At 37.2% G+C, this 25,865-nt stretch overlaps 1 protein-coding gene across 2 annotated transcripts in view; it reads right to left on the bottom strand.

Moving 5' to 3' along the window:
• Positions 1 to 23,116, bottom strand: part of LMBR1 (limb development membrane protein 1) — a 50,130-nt gene extending 27,014 nt beyond the window's left edge. The window contains exon 1 of one of the 2 annotated variants that reach the window (XM_035891404.1): positions 23,035 to 23,116. In XM_035891404.1, the coding sequence (XP_035747297.1) occupies positions 23,035 to 23,037 (3 nt within the window). In that variant the 5' untranslated portion in view covers positions 23,038 to 23,116. Of the gene's footprint in view, positions 1 to 17,011; positions 17,111 to 23,034 lie in introns of those variants that run through there. The other variant, XM_035891405.1, reaches the window with a different exon arrangement.
• Between the last annotated feature and the right edge of the window lie 2,749 nt (positions 23,117 to 25,865).

Below are 25,865 nucleotides of genomic sequence, written 5' to 3'. Positions count from 1 at the left end.
CTTTTACAACAGAGTTTTCCAGTTTGATTGTTTAATCAGGAGAAATTGCCTCATGAGCTCCTATGATCACTGCTTAACATTCCTATGGAAACTAAACTGACTCTGAGACAAATGGGAGAATACTTTCTATTTTTAGCTTTCCATATTGTATTTGAGAAGGAAAATTATGTTGTCCAAGTCTTCATCTAATCTTCTTTTCCTAATGGTTCTGACAGGTAAGAACAAGGAAAGCAAGTACTATACAACCAACCAGCTTGCATCAGGTTTTACAGAAAGTTGTTCCACACCTCAACTTTCAGACCTGCATTTGGTAACACAAATACTACTTCATTCTTAAGGTGTCCTTCATTATAAACAGAACATATACATACTCCAATTAATTCACTGTCTTACGAATTCTTTTAATGCAATTCCACTTGCAGTTTAACACATTTTAAGGGAGGAGGGATTTATTTCTCTCCAAACCAAGCATGGATTGCACAGTAAAGCACCAGGATACCCTCCAGGACGGTGACACAGGGAAAAAAAAAAAAAAAAAAAAAAAAAAAAAAAGACTAGTTTGCTTCTATCTCATGTTCTAGTATTTAAAGAAGAATTCAAACCTAAGATGCAGACTGAAACAAACTATAACAGTCTACACAGCTTATTAAGGGGGGGCATAAGGAAAACAACCTTGACACCATTATCAATTAAAATATCAAACTCAGATTTCAGTACAGCATTAACTACACAGCCTTAAACAATGCTCCTGTACTATAGACTTATGAGATTAACACAACCATAGCCTTTAGAAATAACTGAACATGTTCCCCTCCACCTCAGGCTAGATTGTGTTGGTTTTAAATAAGACAATTCTAAACAAGAAGAGTGAGCTCAGGCAATACACTCGCTTTATTTTCAGTAGGACAAGCTGACCCCTGCAATATTTCTATTAGCATGTCAATTTTAAGGAGGCCAAATCCTTTACTTTCTCTTGGCCAATTACTGCTACAATGCTGGTTAAATTGAAGATGTAATCAAAAAAAAAAAAACACCAAGGTTTTAAAATCTTTTTTACAGTACTACAAATACTAGATATCAAAAAGAAAATAAACTACACAATATGTAATTGAGCTTGAAGTTGTAAAATTAAATGGGGAATGGAAATACACGTTAAGGTGGTGGGTTTTCATACTTTCACTGGTACACATGAAGAACATTGCTGTGACTTCAGCTTACGTTTGTGTGCACAAGGAGAGAGGAGCGGGAAAGAAATAAGGGGAGAAGGAGGACTTTTATATTCCTTTTAAAAAAAAAAAAACACCAACTTAACTAGAATAAAGCCTGGGACTGGAAAGATTCTTTACCAGTCAGGAAGATTAGAAAATCTGAATCTATAGCCAGGACACATAGTCCTCAAAGGAAACTGATGAAGCAATGTAGACCATGGTTACTTCTTCAGATACTCCCTGAAGATCTCAAAAACCAAGCATGGCATGAACAGATTTATTATAGAGAAGAGGTTCAGAAAGCATCCTCACTTTTGTAGGTGTTGGTGTTGCTCCTACTCCCCAGGGATATGCAGAGAAGAGGCAAGGGTATAAAACACTAAAAAGAAGGAGAAAGATGAACTGGAAGTGCAGAAAGAGCAAAAGGGGAAAAAAGGACAGCAGTAACTCCGGTTAAAGGAAAGTGTTGAGAAGAACCACCTGATCTTTGGTCTTCAATTCACACACAAATGTCTCTATAGGCCTGAAAATGAAAGGAATGCTGTTCCTGGGATGGAGTCAGTTTGGGCCATCCTTTGGGAAGCATGAACCACAATTTGAAGGAAGGTGGCACTTCTCTTGCTGGACAGTGATTTTAGTTTTGCTAGCCCGATTTTAAAGTCTTTTTCCTTGAAGGTATCTAAAACAAAATAACGACTCTCATTGCTTCCAGCCCTACAAGCACGTAAGACGATCTTTGGTAACTGCTAAACAGGACAACAAACCACATCCAAAAGCTTGCAATTTCCTCACGTGAGTTTCAGACTATCCGTAAGACAAAGTAGACGTCAGAAAGTGAGCTGCTTGCATGGTTCCCTGCTGTTGGGGAAGCAGAAGCTTGGCAAATGCAGGCCAATTTGACACATAGAAAGAGTCTCTTGAGGAGGATGAAAAAAAAAAAAAAAAAATATGGTCAACAAAAACTTTTGGAAGCTAGTTACTATAATCTGAAATAATTACAATTAAACTGTTTATGAAGAAAATTGGGAAAAATGACTGGCAGATTACACCCTCTACCCTCCTCCCTTTTTTTTAAACTTCAGTTTCACAGTTTAAACTCAACAGCTCACCTACATTTTTACTCACAGCACATTTTCAAAATCGACCCAGTTCTTTAATGTGAGCATTTAACCAAGTGAAATTTTTTTTTAAAGGTAAAATGTTTAACACATCAATCCCAGCAGCCTGGAACTTGCCAGAAGCCCAGTAATATCTGTCATCATCTCTGTAGATTAAGGGGGGGACACCATCAAAAAATAGAAGATGAATAAAAAGAGCATTTGAAGCTCTCAAGGCATGCCTACAAATGAAAGCTGTCCTACAAACACATACTAAGGATTTTGTGGTTTGTACAGCCTTAGAAATATCTGACTCTCAGACTTCTTTAAAATTCAATTGCTAAGACATTCAGAAGTTTTTATATTGTTTAATCTTGAGCTACTTACACTGCCCAGAGCAGACGACCTCAGGGTTCATGTTTCCAGAAAAGCCTAATTTTAGCAAGAAAGGTTTTAATTATTCTAGAAGTGTTCTGACAAATTTTTAGTTGCTACTCTGGAAGGCATAATGAAAATCTTTGCATGTTTCTTTCCTATTATGATTAACACAGATAAGTCATCCTGGATGATAAATATCCAAAATATATTAAAAACCAGCACGTGGCCAAAAAAAGTTAATTCTTCAGCTGAAAAGCCCAATGAAGTAGAAATAGCAACAACACTCCTGAAGGGATGACAGATGACATACAAGTCAAAAAGTATAATTACTAAGGAAACCATTTCTCCTCCCCAGTACATTTGCGTTAAGCAGGAGGACAGCTCTGCCAATTGCAACACATTAAGACTTTTCCCACTACGCATATTCACACATAATGCCTAGAGGCTGGTTTTTACTTTATAAGAGAACATGTTTGGTGATAGTTTCTTACAGCTTTTCAGTAAGGAAAAGGGAGATTTCTTGATAATGGAGGCTCTAAGAAGTATTGGGGGGGTTTCCCCCATTTGAAATTATATAACTATTCTGAATTATATAAATGTAACCACACAAAATGCTTCGCCATTAAGCTAGTATAGGTAACCAGTGAAGACCTTGCTCTGCACACTGGTCGTCCACAAGGTTCCAGGTGCCTTGCATACCTAGCAGGTAGCACAAGGATCTTTCCTGACTACCACGACTCCCAAGGAAAGCAGATGGGCAAGAAACCTGCGGACTGCTCCTCTCTCCATTAAGAGTCACATGCAAAATCTGGAAAGGCTTGAAAGGAAATCTCTGATGGCTGCCGTTCCTGCAGAGCTAAGGTAAAGCATACACCATGCATCTAGGGAACACACCAGGGAAGATATGGTTACCTTCCAAGCAGTGACACAACCCTGTGCCAGAAACTCGCAAGTTACTTTTTGGGGAAGAATGATGATATAAATGAAAGCAATTAAGCCGTTTTTTCCACACTTTCTGCTCTGCCAGCTGTGATTAAGAACACAAATATTATTTTCCAGCATTTTAAGCATAACTTTTAATGTACAGGTAACATTTACCAAGAACTCTTGTGTTTTAACACTGATGAAGGAACAGAAAAACCTGCAATTTGTTATTTTCTCTTTCTGTAAGAGGCAAAACTCCTGGTAAACCCGAAGAACCACAGCCCCACCCCTACCTCAGGAAAAAGCATTTCCTTGCTGGAATATTACCTGGCTATAGTTATTTTGATGAACACATTACTAGCTCCTATAAGATGGACATTTTTGGAACTACATCACCAATGTATAACATGGTATGGCTTTTGTTATTCTAGTTAGTTCTCAACATTTTAATTTGGTTGCAAATTGTGCTAAAAATAATAAAAAATATTATCAATGAAGTAAAAATTACAACCTTACACACAAAACCAGAGTCCTAACAAAGTTTCTATGGTGCTGAATATTTGAACACAGTTCTGCTTGGACATCTTGACCTCTTGCAAGGTAGGTAAACATTACTTTTTACACCATGCCCTGACCCATGGGGAAAGCCTGGGAAACATTTCTGCAATCATGGCACATTTAACGTACACATGAAGCCCATTGTTCTCACGTGACAAAAAAAGAGTCTTAGTAACCTGAAGAGTTGTTCAGCGAGAAGCTGACTGCCATAAACATGCATGCTAACATCTGCAGAAAATAAATGGAGGCACTAAAAAAGAACAAGAATTACAGCAGGTATGATGTTGAGGATGTTATATATAAACATCAATTAGTTTTTTAGTACACAATACCCCCTCTTTCTTAATTTGTGAGCATTAGTGAAGAGACCAGCTTAAGCATTCTAACCATTTCTATGGTTAACAACCATACTTTAAGCAATCTTTGTTCTGACTTACTCAATGCAGCGCAGAAACAGTTTTTTAAATAAGCAAAGGAGACTCCTTTTCCATCAGGTAACATGGAAACACATTCTACATTTAACACACTGATATTTAGTCAAGGTGTCATTACCTTAGGAGGCTACCACAAATTACCAAGTCAAACCCAGAAGCTGTAGTTTTAGGAAAACTCCATTTGTTTTAAAAATGTAGGTGTCACTGACTCAGAACCCTTACAGAGCAAGCTAAAAAACTTTGATCAAGAAATAACATATTCAGGCATCACATTCAGGTAATCAGAAAAAAAAAGTTTCCTTGCCCATGCAAGAACCAAAGAATTCAGACTGTAACCAGTGCTGACTGCGTCTTCTCCCACACCACCTCTTCCCAGCCTGTGGGGATTTTAAGATTAAAATGAACACTTTCCATCACAACATGACGAGCGTATTTTCAAGTTTGTATTTATTTTCCACACAATAACAAATCTTAAAAATTCACGGTCACAAAACACTCCCAACAATTTTCAGCTGATTTTTGTGCCAAAATGATTTTGCTGTGGTTACCATTCAATGGAGCAAGAGAAAGCAGCTGAAATCATTTACCTATATAGAATTTAGCAGTTACATAGCATAAGTAACAAAATCCATAAACTTCAAAAGAGAAACTAGGAACTGGAGAAAGAAAAAAAAAAAGTTAAAGGAATTGATGGAAAAAACCACGATGAATTCTTTATGTATTGGCTGAAGACACGTACCAGTAAGAATTACAGCTATGCCTGCCAAGTTGGAAGTGAAGGACCAAAAATCACTCAACTAGAGGTCAAAAAAAAGGGGGGGAGGGCACCTTTATTTATTAGACTGGTGAAGGCAACATCTAACCAGGATGCAGTACACCCACTGGAGTGACTCCTCTGCCAAAGAAAACTTAGGCCCTCTTCTCCAGTGTCCCAGAAGAGTATCCAAACCACAGTGTTAATAGCGTATTTGGGGTCCATATCCGTCAAACTTTCCTGTTGACGTCACTGCATGCAAATAACTCACTGAAATAACCTGAGAACCAAGATGGACTCCTTGAAGACTTGCATCCTCACGATTGGGATAAAAAAAGTTCTCACCTTTTTCTTAGGATCTATTTAATTATCCAATACAAGATGGACTCCACTGAGAATAATAATGTGAGATTCATTTATTGCCTTGCAGTTAAGGCATTGTTTCAAATACATGGATTAAAATTACTTAAGGAAAGAGCATACACCTGGCTCTTCCACATCTAGGTAACATTCTTGCACATGTAGTATAAAAATAGTATTATAAAAACATTCCCTCCAAATTTTGTAACAGAAGACATACCAATTTCTTAAAGTGAGGAAAAGCTAGACAGACTATCAGAGAAAATGCAAATACCTACTAACTGGAATAAAGTAACTACAGCCTACAGCTGTCAGATGTATGCGAGTACCCTGCTGCAGCCTGCCCCTCCCTCCTTTGCAGAAAGGAACTATTGCAAACAACCAGGATTATGTCTGAACTCTTATTAAAAAGGACAGATGCAGATCTATGAACACTATAGTAAAAGCACACAACCCAAACCTTTTGGGGACAAGGGAAGAAATGAAAGGACACACATAGTAAAGTGATGACTGTCTCAATGCTATCCCTTTCCCCCACAAGTTTCCTCTAGCCCAGCCCTAACTAATTAGCTCCTGGATGCTCCACTCCCTCCACCTACCATATTTCCCAGACTTTCCAAAGCCACCTGCAACAACAACATGGGAGCTGTGGGATTTCTGACACTATGAGTCTCCCTCTAATCATTTACTTTTGGATCATAAAGAATCTTTCCTGCTAGATTGGAGTGATAGGAAGATAAATAGATATTTTCCAACTTCTTTGTAGCTTGGCAGTGGATTAAGATAAGTAACACACAAGTATAAATAAAGACTTGGAATTTGTGATTGTGTTTCTGGCAGAAAGCAACCACGAAGTCAGTTCCCAAAAACAAATGACACATAGATGCACACAGGTCACTACTAAATTTTTAAACTAAAAAAACCTTTTTTGGTGTCAATGTCTATCACTAACCCCCTGCCAGGGTGAATAAGATCAAGAAGAAAGCACACTTCTAGGAATTGGCCAAAGCAGCAGACTGCTGGAAGTTCCTTTTAATAAGCTGGGAAATCCTTCAAAAAGCTACACCAAAAAAAAATTAAAAAGAAAATGGCCAGGGATGGGAGACAAACTCCTTGGTCCTCCTTCCTCCCCTCCTTTGCAAATAAAGTTGTTGGCTGCCTTACAAATCCTCACTACAGATGCATTAGCTCCTTCCTTGCGTTGTCAATTCAGAATAAGTAATTCTTAATATAGAGCAACCCTTAATGTGGAACATTTCTAGTAATACTAAGTAAGTAATATAGACTAAAGGTCTAAATATCACATTGTTGGTTATCAGTATTAATGAAAAAAACCACTGTTTTTAGAGAGGAATCAGTAGTGGGGTTTACCTAGTAAAGCCTCATTTAATAAAAGGAAGCCTATTAGAAAATTGTTTCATGCCTTTCTATGATTAAGACATTTATATTCAAACTTGCCACTATCCATATAAAATTATATGGTAATTTTCCTCTCTGAATTAAAATGACATTTCTACTAAATATCTAAAAATAAATAAAAAAAACCCAACACTTTACAGAAAGTAACAAAAGTGCAAGAGACTTAAAATAGATACAATGTTTTTGCTTGTCCTGAAAGGTCACTATTTGGTATCAATGAAGACGCAAATGAAAACACAGACTAACGTGAAAATATTCAACTATTCAAATCTTAATAAAATATTCCCCATGCATAAACCAGCCAGTTTTATAAAACAAATCGCCATGCTCAAATAAAAACAGTAGCAGATCAATTTAACTTTTCTTACCATTTAATAAGAGAAACCCAAATGCTGAGATGGAAAGGTGTTCACATTGCCGCCTTAAAGCCTCTAACTCAGACATGCCAAATTCCTAGAGGCATCTGCTTTTTCCACTGGCTAGGAGAGGGGGCTCCTAGATCCCCTGAATCACAGCCATTTCAGGGATCCTGCATGTGTGAAAGCTTACTTCCTTCCCAAGGGATGGCAAAATTTTCTAGTTGAAATGAAGTAGTTATGTGAATTTTATTACAAACTGACAATAAAAAAAAAATCTCAGGATTTTTAGATATACAGTGATCATCTACCACAAACGGAAGGGCGTATAGAAGGCATTATGAATGCTCCATCCAAACAAAATTTGAAAACTATTAATTTCTGCCTAAAAGAAGTATCTTAGGAAAAAGTATTTTAGAACCCAGTGTTTCAGTTTACATCAATAATAAGTGAAGAGATTCAAGCTTAGCATTGGTAGCTGTACCATCTGTACGCTTTACAAGCAGTACAAGTATTTAGCATGTCTATTTTTACTCATGCAGAACTCCGTAAGTTATCCTAAAAACAAATAAAAACTGTAACATAAAAAACCCACTCAATTTATTCACTAAGAGAGCAGCAGAGAAAAATATTCATATCTCATTCCACTTGCAGGCTTCCAGCTACACGTTAAAGCTTTTACCAAAAAACTAGGGAAATTCCACAAAACATAAGCATGCTAAATACAGCAGAAATGTACAATTTCAGAACGACGTAGGAGTGGGGAAGGCACAAAAGTTCAGCAATGCGTTTTGTTCCTGGCTCAGATGAGGTGGAATAACTAATGCTCCAGCGTTAACTTCTCAAAGTAATTAGTTTTACAGATGACTCTACCACTCATAAAGCATCAGTCATCTAATACAGTTTCTCACAGTATGCTAGAGAAGTAATGGTCAGAAAACATTCTGAAATAACACCAAACGTGTTCAGGATTTCCTTTGCACGGTATTTTTAGCCCAATTTTTCTAACAATCTTATTACTCTACTGATTTCCATACATGAAAACGTTGCAAGAACAAAGACTAACCCGACACATTTTGCTTTTCTATCTATATTAAAGAGTTGGTCAAAAAAAAAAAAATTATAATCTCAACCCCATAAACTCCCGCAGAAAGGCCGAATCATTGCTCAGCTAATGAAGTCAGTGAGGCAGGTAGCGCAGAAAAGCTACGCCGAAGAAACCATACCATTAGTGTATCTCCCGTTAGCCTATTTTTTTTGTAACTTACACTGAGGCCTCTTTAAAAGAAATACATTCTAATTTATGGAAGCAACCAACTGACATTTAACTACTTCAGTGAAATGGAGCACAGATCACATCTCATCACATCTTGATCCAATGTGTGCAACAACCAACATCCACTTATTTCCCCCTCAGCTGTCCCCGGATACAGAACTGCTACATGTATTCAACAAACCCCAGATCTCCTTATGGTAAAATAAAAAGGACAGGTTTGCATATAATGTCCTCAACTGACTTAAGCAAGACATCTTATAAAACCTTATTAAATGTTTTTATATATCTACAAGAACAAATTCACATTAAGCCATTATTCCTCGACAATCACAAGTTTCTCTCTCCTAGCCACCAATTCTTGAATTTCTTTTTATTTTGCTCTCATTGAAACGTGACGTGGCCCTAAGTTGAAGAATAAATACATGTTATTTACCTGTCCTGCACAGCCTTTGGTCCTAAATGTCTACATACAGGCACACAAACACACCCAAAAATTATGCATGCTGAAGTCTAGGCTCTGTAATACAAAAATTAATATAACCAACATGTCCAACCTCTTCTTGACCTACCTGCAGTAATTTTCATGTCTTTAATTTGACTTTGTCTTACAGACATTGTCAAAGGACAGAAAAACAGAAATCCCTGCAGTACTCTTACAAAGATATCCTTATCTCATACTAACCTATAGTATAGTTACACATTCCAATCACAGGTCCTAAAAAGCAGGCCATACACTCACATAACTCTTACAGATATATTTCAGCAAATTAGTCTGAAAGGTAAGAATTTTTTTCCTCTGCAGAACTGCAAATAAAGGACCTGGTAGCATAAAGCCATAATTCTAACATGTTTTCAGAGTTTAGTGTAGACACTTGTCAATGTGACATGCTAACAAGTATGCTAAACCTTCTCATCTTCCATTTCCTGCCATTTTATAAGCTCTTCTCAAATTTAATACTAGATGTGCCTGTCTTCTATGTTACAAATTACAAACACTCTACATTTAGCTGTGTACATGCCACTTCACATGAAGAGTCAAGATATGCACCACTCTTAACACAAGATCTACCGTTAAATATAGTCCTTAACTATCCACCTTACGTCTTACAGATCATGTTATGGGTTTGTATAACTGTCAGTTAAGTATGCTTTTATTTTAATAGGGAGGAGGAAAAACCCTGATCAAGCTACTTGCCAAATCAGAATCACAGGATAATCAGGAACTGCTTCTAAACAACAACAACAGAAGTCTAATAAATTTTAAGTGGTGTCATTTTAAATTACTCCAGTTTAAAGAACTGGACTTCATATCCGAACTTAAGATGTTAGCTTATGTCAAAAATACAAAACCAAACAGCTGCCTTTGATGTGACTGATTAAACAACTTTTGTCTCTAGTATTACTAATGGAATGAGTAAATGGGTAGTAATATAACGTACAATAATTCAGTTACATACTAGTAAACATCTCATGGAGATCAGAGCACTAAAGTCTCAGTTCATGCTGAATGATTTTATAGACAAATAAATATGAGCTTAAATGCCAAATAAACATGCCCTGTTAACAGGGTACCTCAGGACTATTTGGCGAGCCATTGCACACAGCGGCCCGTGGGTATTGCAGTTGGAGGTACACGCAAGCGTAAAACACTAAGTCAAATGCTGTTCCCAAACAAGGTTCAAGATCCTTGCACTCTCCAAATCACTTTTCCAGAAAAATCAAGACAAATCTAGAAAATGGACTGGTTTTAATTAGAAATAATCTCATATTGGAAAGGATTTCCAAGCCACTTCCCCAGTATTTTGTATTATAGGAATAATTGCTTTCCATTGAATATTGCTTGAGATTAGCAAAAAAGTTGCTAAAAGTAAATACTTCAAAACTAACTTGGAACATGCTTCCTACATTGGCTTCGTCACATACTGAACATGTATTTTACAGTGCTCTACACCTACAGTTATACCAAAGTTCTACTGGTACACACAGCAAAACTGGGGAGTACAACTTCTTTATGTGGAAAAATAGAGAAATTAGAATTTCCATACCCACCAAGAAAGGAAAAAGCAGCAGGTTTACTTTTCACTCATGTTTATCACGGTGTTTAGTTACCTGGAGTGTGCAAACACAATGCACTGCAACACAACACATTAAAAACTTAAGCTTAGTTCACTCTTAGTAACAAAGCCATAGCAACATGACTAGGAAGAGCCATTGCTATAAATATAGAGTATACCAAATCAACTCAAATATCGAGGGGATGGAAGGATGTACATATTATGGCTGCTCAGCAAGTTAACAATAGCTTACCTTTACAGCAGAAAAAGCACTTTCAAAAAATGCTAGTAACTGTATTTTTGCAAAGCTTCAACATTTCACTCCCTCCCCAACTAAGTAATTATATTTACAAAACACATTTTTAAAAGCCATGCTTTCATGAAAGAGATGAAGAGTAGAAATCTGTCTTTAACAGCAGAAACCACTGTTTTTCTCTATTTGGAAGGGAACCTACACACCACGTTTTATTTGCATGAGCTAAGCTGCAACTGCTAACACAGGCAGGACTTTGCAGTCACGACAGCCAAATCCTATACAGTAGCAAGCACTCCGCAATAAACTGTTCTGAACACTGGCCCGTCTCACCTGCCTTAAGTGTATGAATAAACTGGTACATTTTTAAGTGGTGTTTTTATTAAAATAAACTCAACGAGAATTTGGGAAGAGATATCCAGGAAAAGCAAGCAGATGGAGAGACTGGCTGACACATAACAATAGCTGGTGAAATATTACTTTTATTTTCTGTAATAAACACCAAGATCAAAACATTATGCAAGTTAAATTTCCTTGAAAGGTTCCCAGCAGGAGTTTTCCTTTTTGTTTGTGCAGTACGCGATTTCCTCTCACCCACAAAAAACATACCAAGAATGTGCATGTGCCACTAACACTAAGCAGCACTTCCTTAATCACTCATTTCCAACAATTTATGGATGATCAGTGGCAAAAACGAGCAAAAATAATGAAAGCATGCAATGAAAGCTCATTGAGACAAACCGGCTTGGACTTCCTACTCATTTCTGTGTCTCTTTAAGATGGGGGTCTGATACAAATTAGCCACTGGGAAAAAAGTCATCTGGTCATAAAATACAGTACAGGGTCACTTTTATGTAAGTTTGCCAAAAGGGACATAAACCAGGACAATTTCAAACTGTGACACAGGATAGAAGTATATTAAAAAAATCTTTGTTCCTCCTCCATTGTGCTGTCATGTTGCTCAGCTTTATAGACATTCTGAGCACCAGCTCTGGCCTCTTCGCTTCCACCTGGTCTACCTAATTAATTAAGCAAGGAAGTTACCTCAAATTTTTGTACTATTTGTTTTTATTATCATGCACTTCTTTTGATGTTCCAGGAGTTAACCTCTTAATCCACAGACTCTGTGTGTTGTGTTCTGAACATTTTGGGATGTCTGGATAATTTGGATAATTGGTCAGGATGTTGCTGTCGCTCATGTTAAACTTTATGCCATGACTTCAAGTTCAAAGATCAGTATTAAGGTAAAATACTTCATAAAGCCTTTTTAAAACTCTACACTTGTGATTATGCAATATCTAGTTATTCCAGTTTCTCACGGCGATAAATTGCACTATTTGTATTTTCTTACAAGGAAATTAATCCTAAACATCTTTAGCTTTGTCAACTTCAAACAAAGACAAATTTCAGTTGAAATTACATCATGAGAAAGCATATTTTAAAGGTCAAGAAAAGGTATAGCAATTATCTCCTCAAAAATCCTTGCCTCCTTCACACAGCACCACACGTAATTTTCTGTGCACTCTGTTATCACCCATGGAAACATCAGCACTGTGAACTACAGATGCTCAACTGCAAATATGACAATTTTCCTTTTTTTGGAAAGAATGATAAAGACTGAGGTTAATTCTGACATTAAGAAACACGGTTGACACCTCTGCGTCACAACTGTACTACAGAATTTGAGAAGGCCAGTGACAAAGAACTGAAAGGGTACCTAAACAAGAGAGAGCATCTAAACAAGAAATATAACTTTATGCACAGGTTCTACAAATGAAGACAAGAAGAACATAGAAAGATATGAAAAAGTTTTTAATACCAATGCAGGAGATTTAAAGTTACTCCAGGTGCTCCAATTGCTCAGTTAATAGCACCAGCTACAGTGTAATATATCACAACAACCTCCAACTATTCAATAGTCTTGAAAAGCCTAATCCACATGCGTGCATGAATAAACATAGGTGTGCATAAATCCACACATGGCATGTACACATACACAAAGATACATACATACGTTATACACCTCCAATATTGCTTTTATAATTATTTTCCTGATAACAGAAGTCTGCAACTGCCATTAAATGGAAATAAACTATAGCAAGGAAGAGCACTTAAGCTCTTTAAAAGGGCATGGTCAACCCCCTTAGGCCCAAAATGCCCTTTCTGAATTAACATAGTGGTTTTAATTAAAAACTAGGTAGAGAATCAGTTTGATTTTCAGTACAACACTGCATCCGTCCAGGGCGAATGCCTAATTTCCGTATTTCTCTCCTCTGCACAATATGCAAGTCCTTAGTTGTTTTAAACTGTTGCCCTGGGGAATCGAAAAGAGTCTATAAGAGGGGCCATGTGCCATTTAGAAAGTATACTAGCAACCAAGAAAAAAAAGCCATAGTAAACTGGAAGATGGTTAATCAAACCCATTCTGATTCACGAAACTTAAAACAGCTAAGAGGCCAATACTTCCTTACAAGAACACAGAAAGAGAAATTATACAAAGCTCCTAAGAGTAACCTCTGAGCCATCTGAAATATCATAGCTTACAAGAAGCACACATTACGTGAATAGATAAAAAGCAACTTTTATAGCATAATCTATGATAAACAGATGGCTAAAAACTTTGGGGGTTAGACCCATATGTGATAATCCCTAACACTGTTCAGCTTAAATTGCAACAGTAAAGAAATCCATTAAAAAAATGAAAAAATCCATTCCGTTTCAGATCTGAACCTCTTTTAATCATTAGTTTTGAGAACTCCTATTAAAATCCAACAAGTAATTATTACATGAACACCTCCAAATAAATACCTTGACTGTGCACGCCTAAACCCTAAGTGACCTATCTATTCATTATAATGAAACAAATTCCATGACAAATTTAAGATGACCTGCATAAAAGCTCCCACTGGAACGGTCATCTTATCCAAGTTTTTTGCTGAGCTGGATATTCACCTCCCAGCTGAAAGATTAAAGATTACACATCCTGTGCCAAACCTCCGTATTGAATGTCTTTACATTTACAGTAGGTCACTTCTCTTAAATGCTGCAAGTTTTGCCAAATGTATGAAGTGTTCTTTTAAATTGAGATTGCTAAAATCTGATTTTGCCTGTTAACAGTAATAGCATTTGAATGATGTTTTACCTCTCTGGCCCATTAGTCTGATGTGATGAATGACAAGATACAACATTTTTTTTTTTTTTAAACTCGCACAACTATAATCAAAATCAAAATAATTTGTTGCAGTACCAGAATTCTACAAGGTGATCATGGTCTCAAAATCTTCTCTGAAAAGAGATAAGCAATGTGCCAAAATCTAAAGAAAGTAAAAAAAGATGGGAAGTAGCCTTCATGGATTCTAGAACTGAAAAGCTTACATGTAAACCTGAGTTCAATTAAGAATAAATTTTCCCAGATTCCAAACCCCCTATTGTATGATGTAACTGTAATATATATATAATACTTCCTGCAAGCAGAATCATTTACCTGCATCAGAATTTGATCAGAACAGCACACTCAATTTTAACTATCAACTTAGTCCAGAAGTGACATTTGCCACTTACTTTCTAAGAAAAGCAATCAAAGACAAGGTATGTTAATATAAAAATGGACTACAATTCCTACACCTTCACAGATAGCTTTAAGGCTCACTCAGATCTGGTAAAACAATTCAGTATAGGTCTGCATCCATTTTAGATACTTTAAAAAGAGCAGCCAGGTAGAAGAGACATTGGACAAAGGCCTTGAGTACCTGTAGCAGGAATCACGCTTGGCTTCTGGGATGTACCAAAAACATGCAGGAGAAGTCAGAGTAACAAAACATCCCGAAAATTTGGTTTCTCCCCTCCCCCCACAGGTGGCTTTTGATACTAAAATCTGATCTCATCTACCCCCATGAAGAAGCAAAACTAAAGCACCAACAATCATTTTTTTTTCCCCTGATATCTGCAGACAGATCATGGTTTTATCTCATCTGGAGTTACAAATGCTTCCAAGTGTAAACATGCAATGGTGATTCTATTTATCTTGAATGGAATTTATTGATAGCCAGTATAATAAGTTTAAAAGTTACGCTACAGCTATTAAAGTTGTGTGTAAAGTGCAAGTTTAACGCAGCTGGGATACATAATGCATCTTTTGGAGCCAACAGAAATCTACAAGTCCAGGGGACACACCAGCAGTACTGTGGATGGTACGCTAATGGAGAGAATCCTTGGGTTTGGTTGGACTGCAGGAGACACAAACCCCACTAAAATCAGTTAACATTTATTTTTCAATAGAAAAGGTATACATTAGCTGTGGCTAGATACTTATAGAGGCAAAAGGAAAATGGAGTGGCCTCCACCTGAAAACTGAAAGGGCAAACTGAGTTGCTGAGAGTTTTCTTAGCGCTGTATGTATGTGAAGTGAAGGAAGAAGAGGAGAGGAGAGTGTTTTCCAGCCAAGTTGGATAAGTAGAGTTAAACACAGTAGCATGGACAATACTTAGCCCATCATCAAACTCCAGAGAAGTTGAACTTATTAGCTTGGTCACCCAAACTAGTAAATGAAGTAACCTGGATATCCCTACAGTTCAGTCAATTCAAAGTAACTCTGCAGTAGCATCAATGAGCTCAGAGCAGGCTACACCAAACAAGTATTTACACATCACCTTGGTTGGGTCCGGGAGGTCCTTTCTGACACAGCTATAATGCTCAGTCTACGTAATCACCTAGTAGCTTCAGCTGTAGAATAAAATCTCTGTTTCTTCACATTATTCTCTCAGAATTAAAATTTTCTTTCATGCTGTACTTTCCAATTATCTCATTTACTCTGCTACCCTCTGTTTTCTCTCTTAAGTGTCTACATGAACCCTAAAATTCCAAATTGGATGCAGAACTTCAGTTGGGTTTTCCCCCAATTCCACCAAGAACAAAAATGGCAACTTCATTGCCTCATTGCCACATTCCTGTTAACGCAACCAGGAATTACATATTCCTGCCCACCACAACCATCCCCTTGTTCATTTATATTATGTGCGATCCACCAGTGACTCATACTTCACATCCATCTTTAATGCATTTCATTTTCCCAATTTCAGACCACTTTTCAAGATCCTTTGCTTTCTAATAACTGTCATCCAAAGGGCGCAGAATTCCCTCAAGTGTAGTATCATTAAAAACAAAAGTGTAATCATTTGGATGATAAAGATTAATGAAAACGTGCTACAATTGGTCCCCAGACAGTCATTCCAGATTAATTTATTTGATAGTTATGATTTGAAATGCCTTTTTCTGTACCTCCCATTATGGTAATTTTTCATTATATTTCTTTAGTTCACATATTAATATAACAGTTATCTTATTGTTCAGAAATTGCTTTGCCAAATTCCATGCTTTGCTGAACTATTCAGCCCTCTCAACTTGAATATATTCAACTGAGTATTTTTCATTGTTCTCTGCCCATTTAACACAGGTTTCTTAACATATTATTGTTAATATGATAAACTTGGGGGGGAATGTTTGCAATCTTTAAAATTCACAAATCAAGCTTGTTTTCTCTGGGTCATCCCATTAGTAAGAAGCCTGTGCTTCTTTCCCTTGTTACTTCATTTCTAGTGTATTTATTGAACCTTCTCTTCTTTTCGCATCCCAACAAAATCATTTTCCAAAAAACAAAATGTCAATTAAAACATTTTGTTATTCAAAATTGACAAGTTAAGTAATTTTCTTGATATCAGTATACATGGCTTTTCAAGGACTCTTTTTCTACCCTTACGCTTACTCACAGCCACACACTGTATACTCACTTTACCTGCTTGTGCAAGAGTGCATATCTGTACTTAAAGGATACACATCCCAGCACCAAATCCTCCCAAATCTGTAATTTTACTTTCATCAGAAACAAGGGCTGAAAATGCAATATATACTGTAATTACTCTGTATTTAACAGTGGTTTCCTACCTTTTTTAAGCCAGCAAATCCTTCTGATTCCAGGAAGAAAAAGGCAAAGGGCATCAACACAAACAAACATAAATTTGAAAAGAGAGAAGCAAGATTCCATAAACCTGCAACAAATAAGAAAGTTTACATTATAAGTTTCTCAGCTTTAAAAGTCAAAGAAGTTACATTTTCCTCCCTTACATATAACAACATAGTATACATACATACATACAAGTGCTAATAGAAGCCAACTTTTTATGGCTACATAGTTATTTACAGATCATTGTTGAAAAATACCCATTTCTTTGCGTAATGATCTTCAAATAAAAACTGGATACCAACTTAAACAGCAGCAACTGTCTGAAATCTTGGAAGACAGACTGCAAGCTCAGGTGGCCTATTTCCACAATATCCCACTCAAAGCTCTTTAGACAACCATTTAAAAACAGCAGCCTTCCACAATGAGATGACAGTGGGCAAAGAGGAGAGCAGTGGATGTTTATCTCAACTTTAGTAATGTTTTCAACATCATCTCCTATAACCTCCTCAGACCAATTAATAAAGTATGGGCTAAGTAAGAAGACTCTGAGGTAGACTGAAAATTGGCTGAGCTTCCAGGCTGAAAGGGTTGTGGCCAGCAGTACAAAGTCAGGCTGGAAGCCAGTCACCAGTGCTGTACCCCAGGGGGTCGATATTGGGTTTTACGTCTTCATCAATGACCTGGCTAATGGTAGAGTGCATACTCAGCAAGTTTGCTGATAATAGAAAATGGGGAGGAGCAGTGGCCTGTGATTCAGATGAACCTCAACAGGCTGGACAAACAGGCAGAGTGCACACTGGGGACCAATCATCCCAAAAGCAGCTTTACAGAAAAGGCCGTACAGGTTCTGTTGGACACCGAGCTGAACACAAGCCAGCAATGTGCCAACAAAGGCGGCCAACAGCATGCTGGGCTGCATTAGGAGAAGTGTCGCCAGCAGGTCGAGGGAGGCGATCCTTCCTCCCTGCTCAGCACTGGCAGCACACTTCTGGAGCACTGCATCCAGGTGTGGGCTCCTCCATACAAGACAGACATGGCCATACTGGAGTGAGTCCAGCAAAGGACTACAAAGATGATTAATGGATTGGAGCATCTGTCACACAAGCAGAGGCTAAGAAAGCTGGAATTGTTTGGCCTTGAGAAGCGAGGACTTTATCAGCGTATATAAATATCTGAGGGAAGGGGAAAGGGAAACTGAGTCGGACTCTTAACAGTGGTATCCAGTGAATGGAGAAGAGGCACAAATGGAAAACAAAGAAAACCAGCTTAAATGTATAAAAAAAACCCATAAGCAAAAACTTTTCCCACTGTGAGTGCAGCCAAACGCAGCAACAGGCTGTCCAAAGAGGTTTTGTAATCTCCATCCTTCGACATCTTCAAAACCCAACTGGGCGCTGCCTTGACCAGCCTTCTCTAACTGACCCTGCTTCGAGCAGGGGGGTCAGACTAAACGATTTCCAGAGGTCCCTTCCAACCTCAATCATTCTGTGATCTAGGTGAAAAAAATCAAGACTAAAACTAGGACATCTGTAAGACACATGTGACATCTGCAGGAAGGAAAAAGGTTTAGAGAACAACCTGAAGTGATAACTGATCTCCATTAAGGGCATCTGCTCTATTAAGGTTTTCTAAGCCGAACGCTTTCTTAACAGCTACTTTCTGGCACATAAACATGAACCCATCATCATCTGATCAGAGGTTGTGCAGGATGCAGTTTCTTCTTTATAAAAGCAGAAGTTTACCTGTAGTCTAGTACTAGCATAGCTAACAGGTTTAACTAGTGTCACATGTTCTGCACCCTGAAAACACAGCTTTTATTTGGTAGTTGAGAAAAACAGGCTTAGTCCCCCACCTTCCCCAAAACACATTTCCACAATTTTGGAGAACTGTATTATATCACCTGAAATCCAAAAAAGAACATCCCCCATGATAAGAACATCTAAACTAACAGCCTGGTTTATTTCTTTCTTCTCACGTACAGGCTTGTTCATTTTCTTTGAAATTTCCGTTTGGGAAATGATAGGGAAGGAAAGAGACATTTACTGCATGTCTGGGAAATTCATTATTGAGAGAAATTCCTGTATTTAGTTCCAAATGTAGAATAATTAGCAGTTATCTTCACCTACTACTTCAGCAATCAATAGCACCAGGACACCAAGACCCAAACTCAGCCAAATAAACGACAGAAAACAAACTAAGAAAATTCCAAAAGATGCGTGAAATATAATACTCAATTGCTAAAGAAAACAGACTGCCTAAAGGTGGCTAAACTCCAGTTAACAAAGAGGGGGATTTTTCCTTTTGAATTTGCTTAGCCAGGAAGCTCCTGTTACCATTCAAGGAACATTCACACATAGCAACATCAGCAAGAATGTCATTAACAGCCCTTACTAGAGGTACATTAACTCAAGGAGTCTGTGTACTTTTTTTTTTTCTTTTTTTTCAGAAAATGAAGACACCAGTGTTAAGAGTAGAAATACTACTACATTGGGATGGGGGTCTTATTTCAGTTGTTTTCTTTAACTGAAGACAGATAGTGCACTCGGTTACCTGAAGTAAAGCTGAATATCTGGTTGTCCTAATTCAGCAGCTCTATTACACATGTATTTACAATATAAATCAGTGTTAGGAGCCACATAGTGTGTACAGAGCATTTTAAGAGAGGGGAGAGCAGTGTACATCTGGGGTGATTTTTAATTAAAATCCAAAAAAAATTACACATTAGCAGCTGATAGGAACCACATTTACAGAATATTAAACTAAAGTGCTACAACATGCATGGGAAGTTATGAGCGGTAAGGACAGAGCTGTACTGCTGCTGACATACGTATACACTTTCCTCAAAGTAAGGGACGTACAGGGCCCTCTCCTTCCCCTACTGTATTTCTTATCCTAATTTGATAGTTCAGAAGTGAAATTAAAATACTCAGAAAAAGAATTATTTCCTACTACACTGACTGCATCACCAAATTGCATGAGAGAGACTTGCAGATATCAACGTATACAAAAGCTTTAAGCAGTCTATTGGAACATTTTGATTTTTTTTTTTGCATTTGTAGCAACCTAAGAATATCCCTCATAAAACAAACTCATAAAACATAAAAATTAAAAACCTCTCGGTCTTTGTCAAACAGATCAGACCCTGAGCAATTTTTCACCTTTCTTATTCCCAGCACTTTCATTACATTATTCACAGTACTTTCATTACATTTTACCCCCACCTGGTGGTTGCACCCAACAACAGCACAAGTAAACATCCAGCTGTCACAAGTGCTTCTGGGTTTAGTTCACCATGCATTAGGTAGGAGTGTTTATACTGAATCCAGGTATGGGCTTTCTGCCTAGTTTCAAAAATCAGAGGCATATATTTTCTGTTTTTCTATATGCCACAACTAATGCAACAGCCTACAGTACAAAACCCCTTAATGTTACATCCAAGTACCTTGGTCTGTATCCATAACTGATAAATCTAGCAAAACCAAAGTGTTTTAAAGCAATACAAACTTTCCTATTTAATAACATTTGCAAAGCAGTAAGCAGCCCATACATGAAGGCTAAGCTAGACACACTGCTATAGAAACATGAACATTTTCTGGATCTGAGTGCTTGTGATAGCATGATCAGCTCTCGAAACTTGCACAGTTATTTCATAACTAACTTCAAAAAGCTATGCCACTACACGGCATAGGTTTTCCAGAGCAGTGCAACGCTATTGTGCAAACCTCGTGAACACCACAAGAGGGAGTCCTCCCCCAAGGTAACGTTTTGAAATGCAGTACACTGATTTTTGTCAAGTTGCAGTTAACAGAAGCCTGTAGTCGGATCCAAAATCTACTGATATCTCTGAAGTCTTCACACCAGCTGTGGCAAATCTTGGTTTAGGTCAGTCAGGTCTACCCCTAGCGTAAGCTTTGCAATGCACAGTCCAACTTGGAAACACCACGATGCTGAATTTACTTCCTTGATAGCCATTACTGTCAGACTTACAAAATACAAATTATACTGTGGATGCATAAAGTGGTACTTTCAAAAGATTTATCACATTAAAAGCAAAAGACGATGGTCACTGGAAAACTCAAAGGCATTCCTATGTGACAGCTAATTTTCCAGCAGATTTCTAATTAACCCAAGTTTTCTCAAGCACTGTAGCAACTCTGATGGTGGAAATTTCTGAATTTGTTATAATTTTCACTCCAAAATATTTTATTGTAGTTTTTCCAAAGTCAATTCAGACACAGAAGGAAGCATTATTTTCCACTGAGTATTTTTTTCATGCTTGGGAATAAAGAATATAAATCTGTCTGAGCACCTAAACCCATGTGAAAAATGAGAATTAGCTGGGGGTTTTTCTTCCACGTAGGAGACATACCAAATTAGCAATCCCCCGTGATGCGTGACAAAACACATCACAGAATAACTCAACTAGAAAGAATCTCTAGAGTCATGTAGTCTGATCTGCTACTTAAAACAGCTAAACTACAGGTGCAATCAGGTTGCTCAGGGCTTTAACCAGCTGAGTTTTGGAAAACTTCCAAGGATTTAGATCTCCAGTCTCTCTGGACAATCTTTTCCAGTGCTCAACCATCCCCACTGTGAAGAATTCTTGCTTTATGTCCTGCAAACATTGTTTGTTGCCTCTCATTGCACACCCCTGAGAAGAAGCTGGCTCTATACCAACCCCTCACCCGTTGCAAATCCAGCTGTGCCCTGGCTTGCCTAATTTCACACCAGGATATTAACTCAGGTGGTATTTCTACACCCTTCCTGGGAAGTTCATCCCTACTTCTGCCTTCTGTACACTTCCTTTTTGGTTTTGAGCTCACAAGTTCCCCATTAAGCCAAGTCAACCTCCTATTACACCTGCTCATTCTCCTGCACGCTGAGGCGCACATTATGGTGCTTGACGGTTATCCTTGAAAGTAAGCATCTCCCCTGCTTCCTTTGCCTTCAGGACATTCTCCAGTGAGGTCCCATACACACATTTCCTGAAGAGGACAAAGCTACTCTCATAAAATCTAATGTCTTTATTCTACTATTTTCCTTCCTCACTTTTCTCGGGTCTGAAATTATTCTGTCACCACAGTCAGGGTCATCACTGACCACCACACCTACAGTCAGCTCCTCTTTATTCAAGGGCTTAAAAAAAAAATTCTCTTACTGTCCAGAAAACACAAAAAATACTCAACTAGTTTCAGAAAGATGACAGACAATATGCATTATTTCCTGCCTTCACCTATCCACGTTTAATTTATATTAAAAAATATTTGGATCTGGAATTCATGATTTTGCCATCTGTGAGTATTATTAGACATTTAGCAAAAAGAGTATATTTTTCAGAGAAAAATCCTCCAAAGCTCCACTACTATCTCTTCACAAGAACAGAAAAAGGACAGCACCGTTAAGTGCAAAACTCACTCTGCCGGACATCAAGGCATCACCGCTGCAAGCACAAGTAATACGCTTTTCTTGCATGTTGTTTTCCTTCAAATAGTTCATTTTTACTGTGCCTCTTTACCACACTGAATACACTCGTAAACAAGGAAAATTATAGAATACAAATAAATCGCTAACAGTTGAATTTAACTAATCCCAACTACTCATAGCTAGCAAGTTGCTTAAAACAAATTTTTTTATTTTGAGAATACACTTATATGTATCATCATAAACAGACAGGCTTATGTATCTCACATTAACACACAAGGAAGAAGTCTGAACAGTGGGTTTTCAAGTTAGCTTCTAGTAGCTCTTATTCTAAATTAATATTCAAAGCAGTGAACTTGGTTTAATTCCAGCAAGTCCACATAATTCTTTAAAAACCCCAACAGAACAGTAAAAACAGGCTTTTGTGATGTACCACACAGCAGCAAAAACAACTAGCCAACAACATATTAACAATCAAATTAGCATCTTAAATAAAAATGGAGTTATTAGTTTGAAAATAAGAACATATCTGTGCACTTATAATGAAGACATCCATTTTAATTACATTATGCTGAGTACTAACCATGAATTAGTGAGCCATTTAACCACTGAATATAGTAGTTTTGTGGAAAAGAAAGCAGGATCTCATTGCTGATTATTGAGAAAGGTAGAAGCAGGACTGCACCAGCTGAAACTGCTAGAGTGAAGGTGCTCAAGAATAGCCTGAAATTTAAAGAAATGTACCACTGTTACCACCAATATGCTCTGAACAGGGGAAAAAAAAGTAGTTAGCCTACCTATTAATCAGTGTCCGAAGGCAACCCATTCTTACATTGTAAAGGGGCAGCAGCAACTGATTTCCACAATAATTTCACTTCCAAAAAGCAATTTTCAAATACCAAGTAGTTTACAGAATCCAGTAAAAATAGTTCATTTTTACCAGGTACCACAATTATTCTCCTTGGACTTGCACACATTCAATTCCAATGTCATACACAGGATAAATTATTGGAGTTCATGGAGTATCTTTTGAAAAAGTCTCCCATTTTAGTTTTCATTTCCCAAGCACTCAGAATGAAAAAAATTTCCATTTCTATATTCTTACTACAATTTTTAAAAGCAGAGCAGCTTTTTAAGGTCTAAAACTGAAAAAAATATATTGCTTTTCTTTAACAAAGTAGCTAGTCAAATATTATCTCATAGCTTGGGGTTTTCCAATAGCTGTAAAGTCAATACAGAGAAACTGTCAGAATTATTTGAAATGTTTAAGCTTATTAGATTCAGATCCTAAATACAACTTATATCAAATGCCATCTTGTGGCATTAAAAAGAACTGTATTGTTAAAAAAAATAAAACCAACAAAAACATTCTTACAGAACTAATCCAATGCTAGAATAGTTAGAAATAATTCTCAAATTTGCATGACAAGGAAGATAAACTTGAATAGACCATTCCTACAACAGGAATGTCAGTAAGCTGCTTACAGAGATCTTACTTTTCCTTAACGGTCTACAAATCCATTCTTCATTCACACAATACTTAATTTACAGAAGAAAGTCTGGGCAACTAATTTATTTAAAAAAATATATTCTTATATGGTTTTGTTGTTGGTTTCAGAGGTATTTTTTTCTTTTATTTAAGGATGTTTAAAGTATTCTAAGCCAGAACTGTGAAGCCTAACACACTACAGCCTTTCAAGGTGCTACAGCAGTTTGGTTTTGTTTTCTCCCCACACCCACCTATTAAGTCCTGACAATTACACTATGCAAAGAAATATCAATCTGTATATGTTTGACAGTTATTGCTTTTTGGAAAATAACATGCACACTTAAGGAACAAGAAAGCTTAGGCTAAAAGAACAAGAAGCATTTTATATTTATAACAACACTTTTAATGAAGGCTATTACTCTGACGGAAGTGCTAATCTTGTCTTACAGTTTTCAACTGAAGAACACAGTATTTACAATTTATATTTGCTGTATTTTAGAGCTAAACTAGAAAATAGGTGCAGGGGGAATAACAGTTAACAAGACAAATTTTACTCTTTGAATGTTGAAAAATTCAGAACCAGGCTAAGACGGCAGCTCCTATGAAAATCATTCAGTCTAGAAGAGCCTTCATTGTACCCTTAAAAGCACAGGAGAGATGCTCCTCTACTTGAGAGGGAAGAACTTCATAGCATTTAAAAGTATGCATTTTTCTCTCTCTAGATCTGAAGTAGACCTTGTGTCAAATAAGCATTTCAAATTCGTAAAAAATATTGGTATCAGACACTACTGGGAGAAGCATGCCTAGGATTTACATCGTCTTTGTACATCTTTCAAGCTTGCCACAAATGCACAACTAAAAGTGAAAAGCTTGCAATGTACTCAGCACTTTCCCAGGGTACAAGACAAATCAATAAAACACTCAATGAGCTCTCCTTCCAAGAGGATGACAGTGCTGCCAGGGAAGAGCTAAGAATGTTGTACTATGCAAGTAGCAAGTCCACATAGTTTAGCAAATCACGTAACTGAGAGGGCAGCAACAGCTCACAGATGTTCTGTAAGTCTTCAGACTTATTTAAATAGGAGAGATTAATATCTAGCTTTACAAAGGAACAGGAAGAGGAGAGAGAGAGAGTTGCTGGCAGACCAGCAGGTCTGGCAAGTGTTTATCTTCCATTTGTTATTCTTTTTTAAGCTTTTTTTAAGATGATCAAACACAGTTGTCTATTCAGGGTGAGCTAACTTGCTTTCCAGGATCCGTTGCCTCCCTTGACAGGACTTCCATCAACTGCAGTGGGAACTTAAACACCTACTTCCCATATAAACACCTACGTTTTAGAGATCTAAACTTAGATGAAGGTCTGGCACTGAATTCCACCTCTTGCATCAGGTCCTCATGCAAGATTCTGGCCAACTTCAGTACTACCAGGAATACCACAGGTCAAAAAAGCCCTAGACCAAACTGCCTTGCCTCTTGTCATGCCTTTCATAATATAAGGTGCCACTTGATCAAACCTTTTTCCTCTGTCCTCTATCAATTTATTTGCTGTCTTCTTTAGAATGAACTATTGTTTACTTGGACACATACAAGATTGCTATCATAACAATATATTCGGGAAAAAACAATCTGCAAAAAAGAGCTATACATACGATATTCTGTTAACGATGGCATCTTCATCCTCTTGCTCATCTGAAAATTAAATCACAGCAGGTTATATTCAGTACTTAGTCATCTTTCCTCAGGCTAAAATGTATAGACATAAAAATAGTCTTAATTCACAACTACATTTTAGAATTACTAAAACAATTTATGAGCATCAGTATTTTAAGAATGTTCCTATCAAAAATCAATACTCTTTTTTTTGCTAGGCAAACTCTTTTCAATCAATGTAACTATTAAGTTATTTGACTCTATTTAAATATGTA

This window comes from Egretta garzetta, unplaced genomic scaffold (genome assembly GCF_000687185.1).
Source record: "Egretta garzetta isolate BGI_Z169 unplaced genomic scaffold, ASM68718v1 scaffold633, whole genome shotgun sequence".
In the NCBI taxonomy this organism is placed as follows: domain Eukaryota; kingdom Metazoa; phylum Chordata; class Aves; order Pelecaniformes; family Ardeidae; genus Egretta; species Egretta garzetta.
Note: the sequence above shows the minus strand (reverse complement) of the source record. Positions and strands in the feature narration are given on the sequence as shown.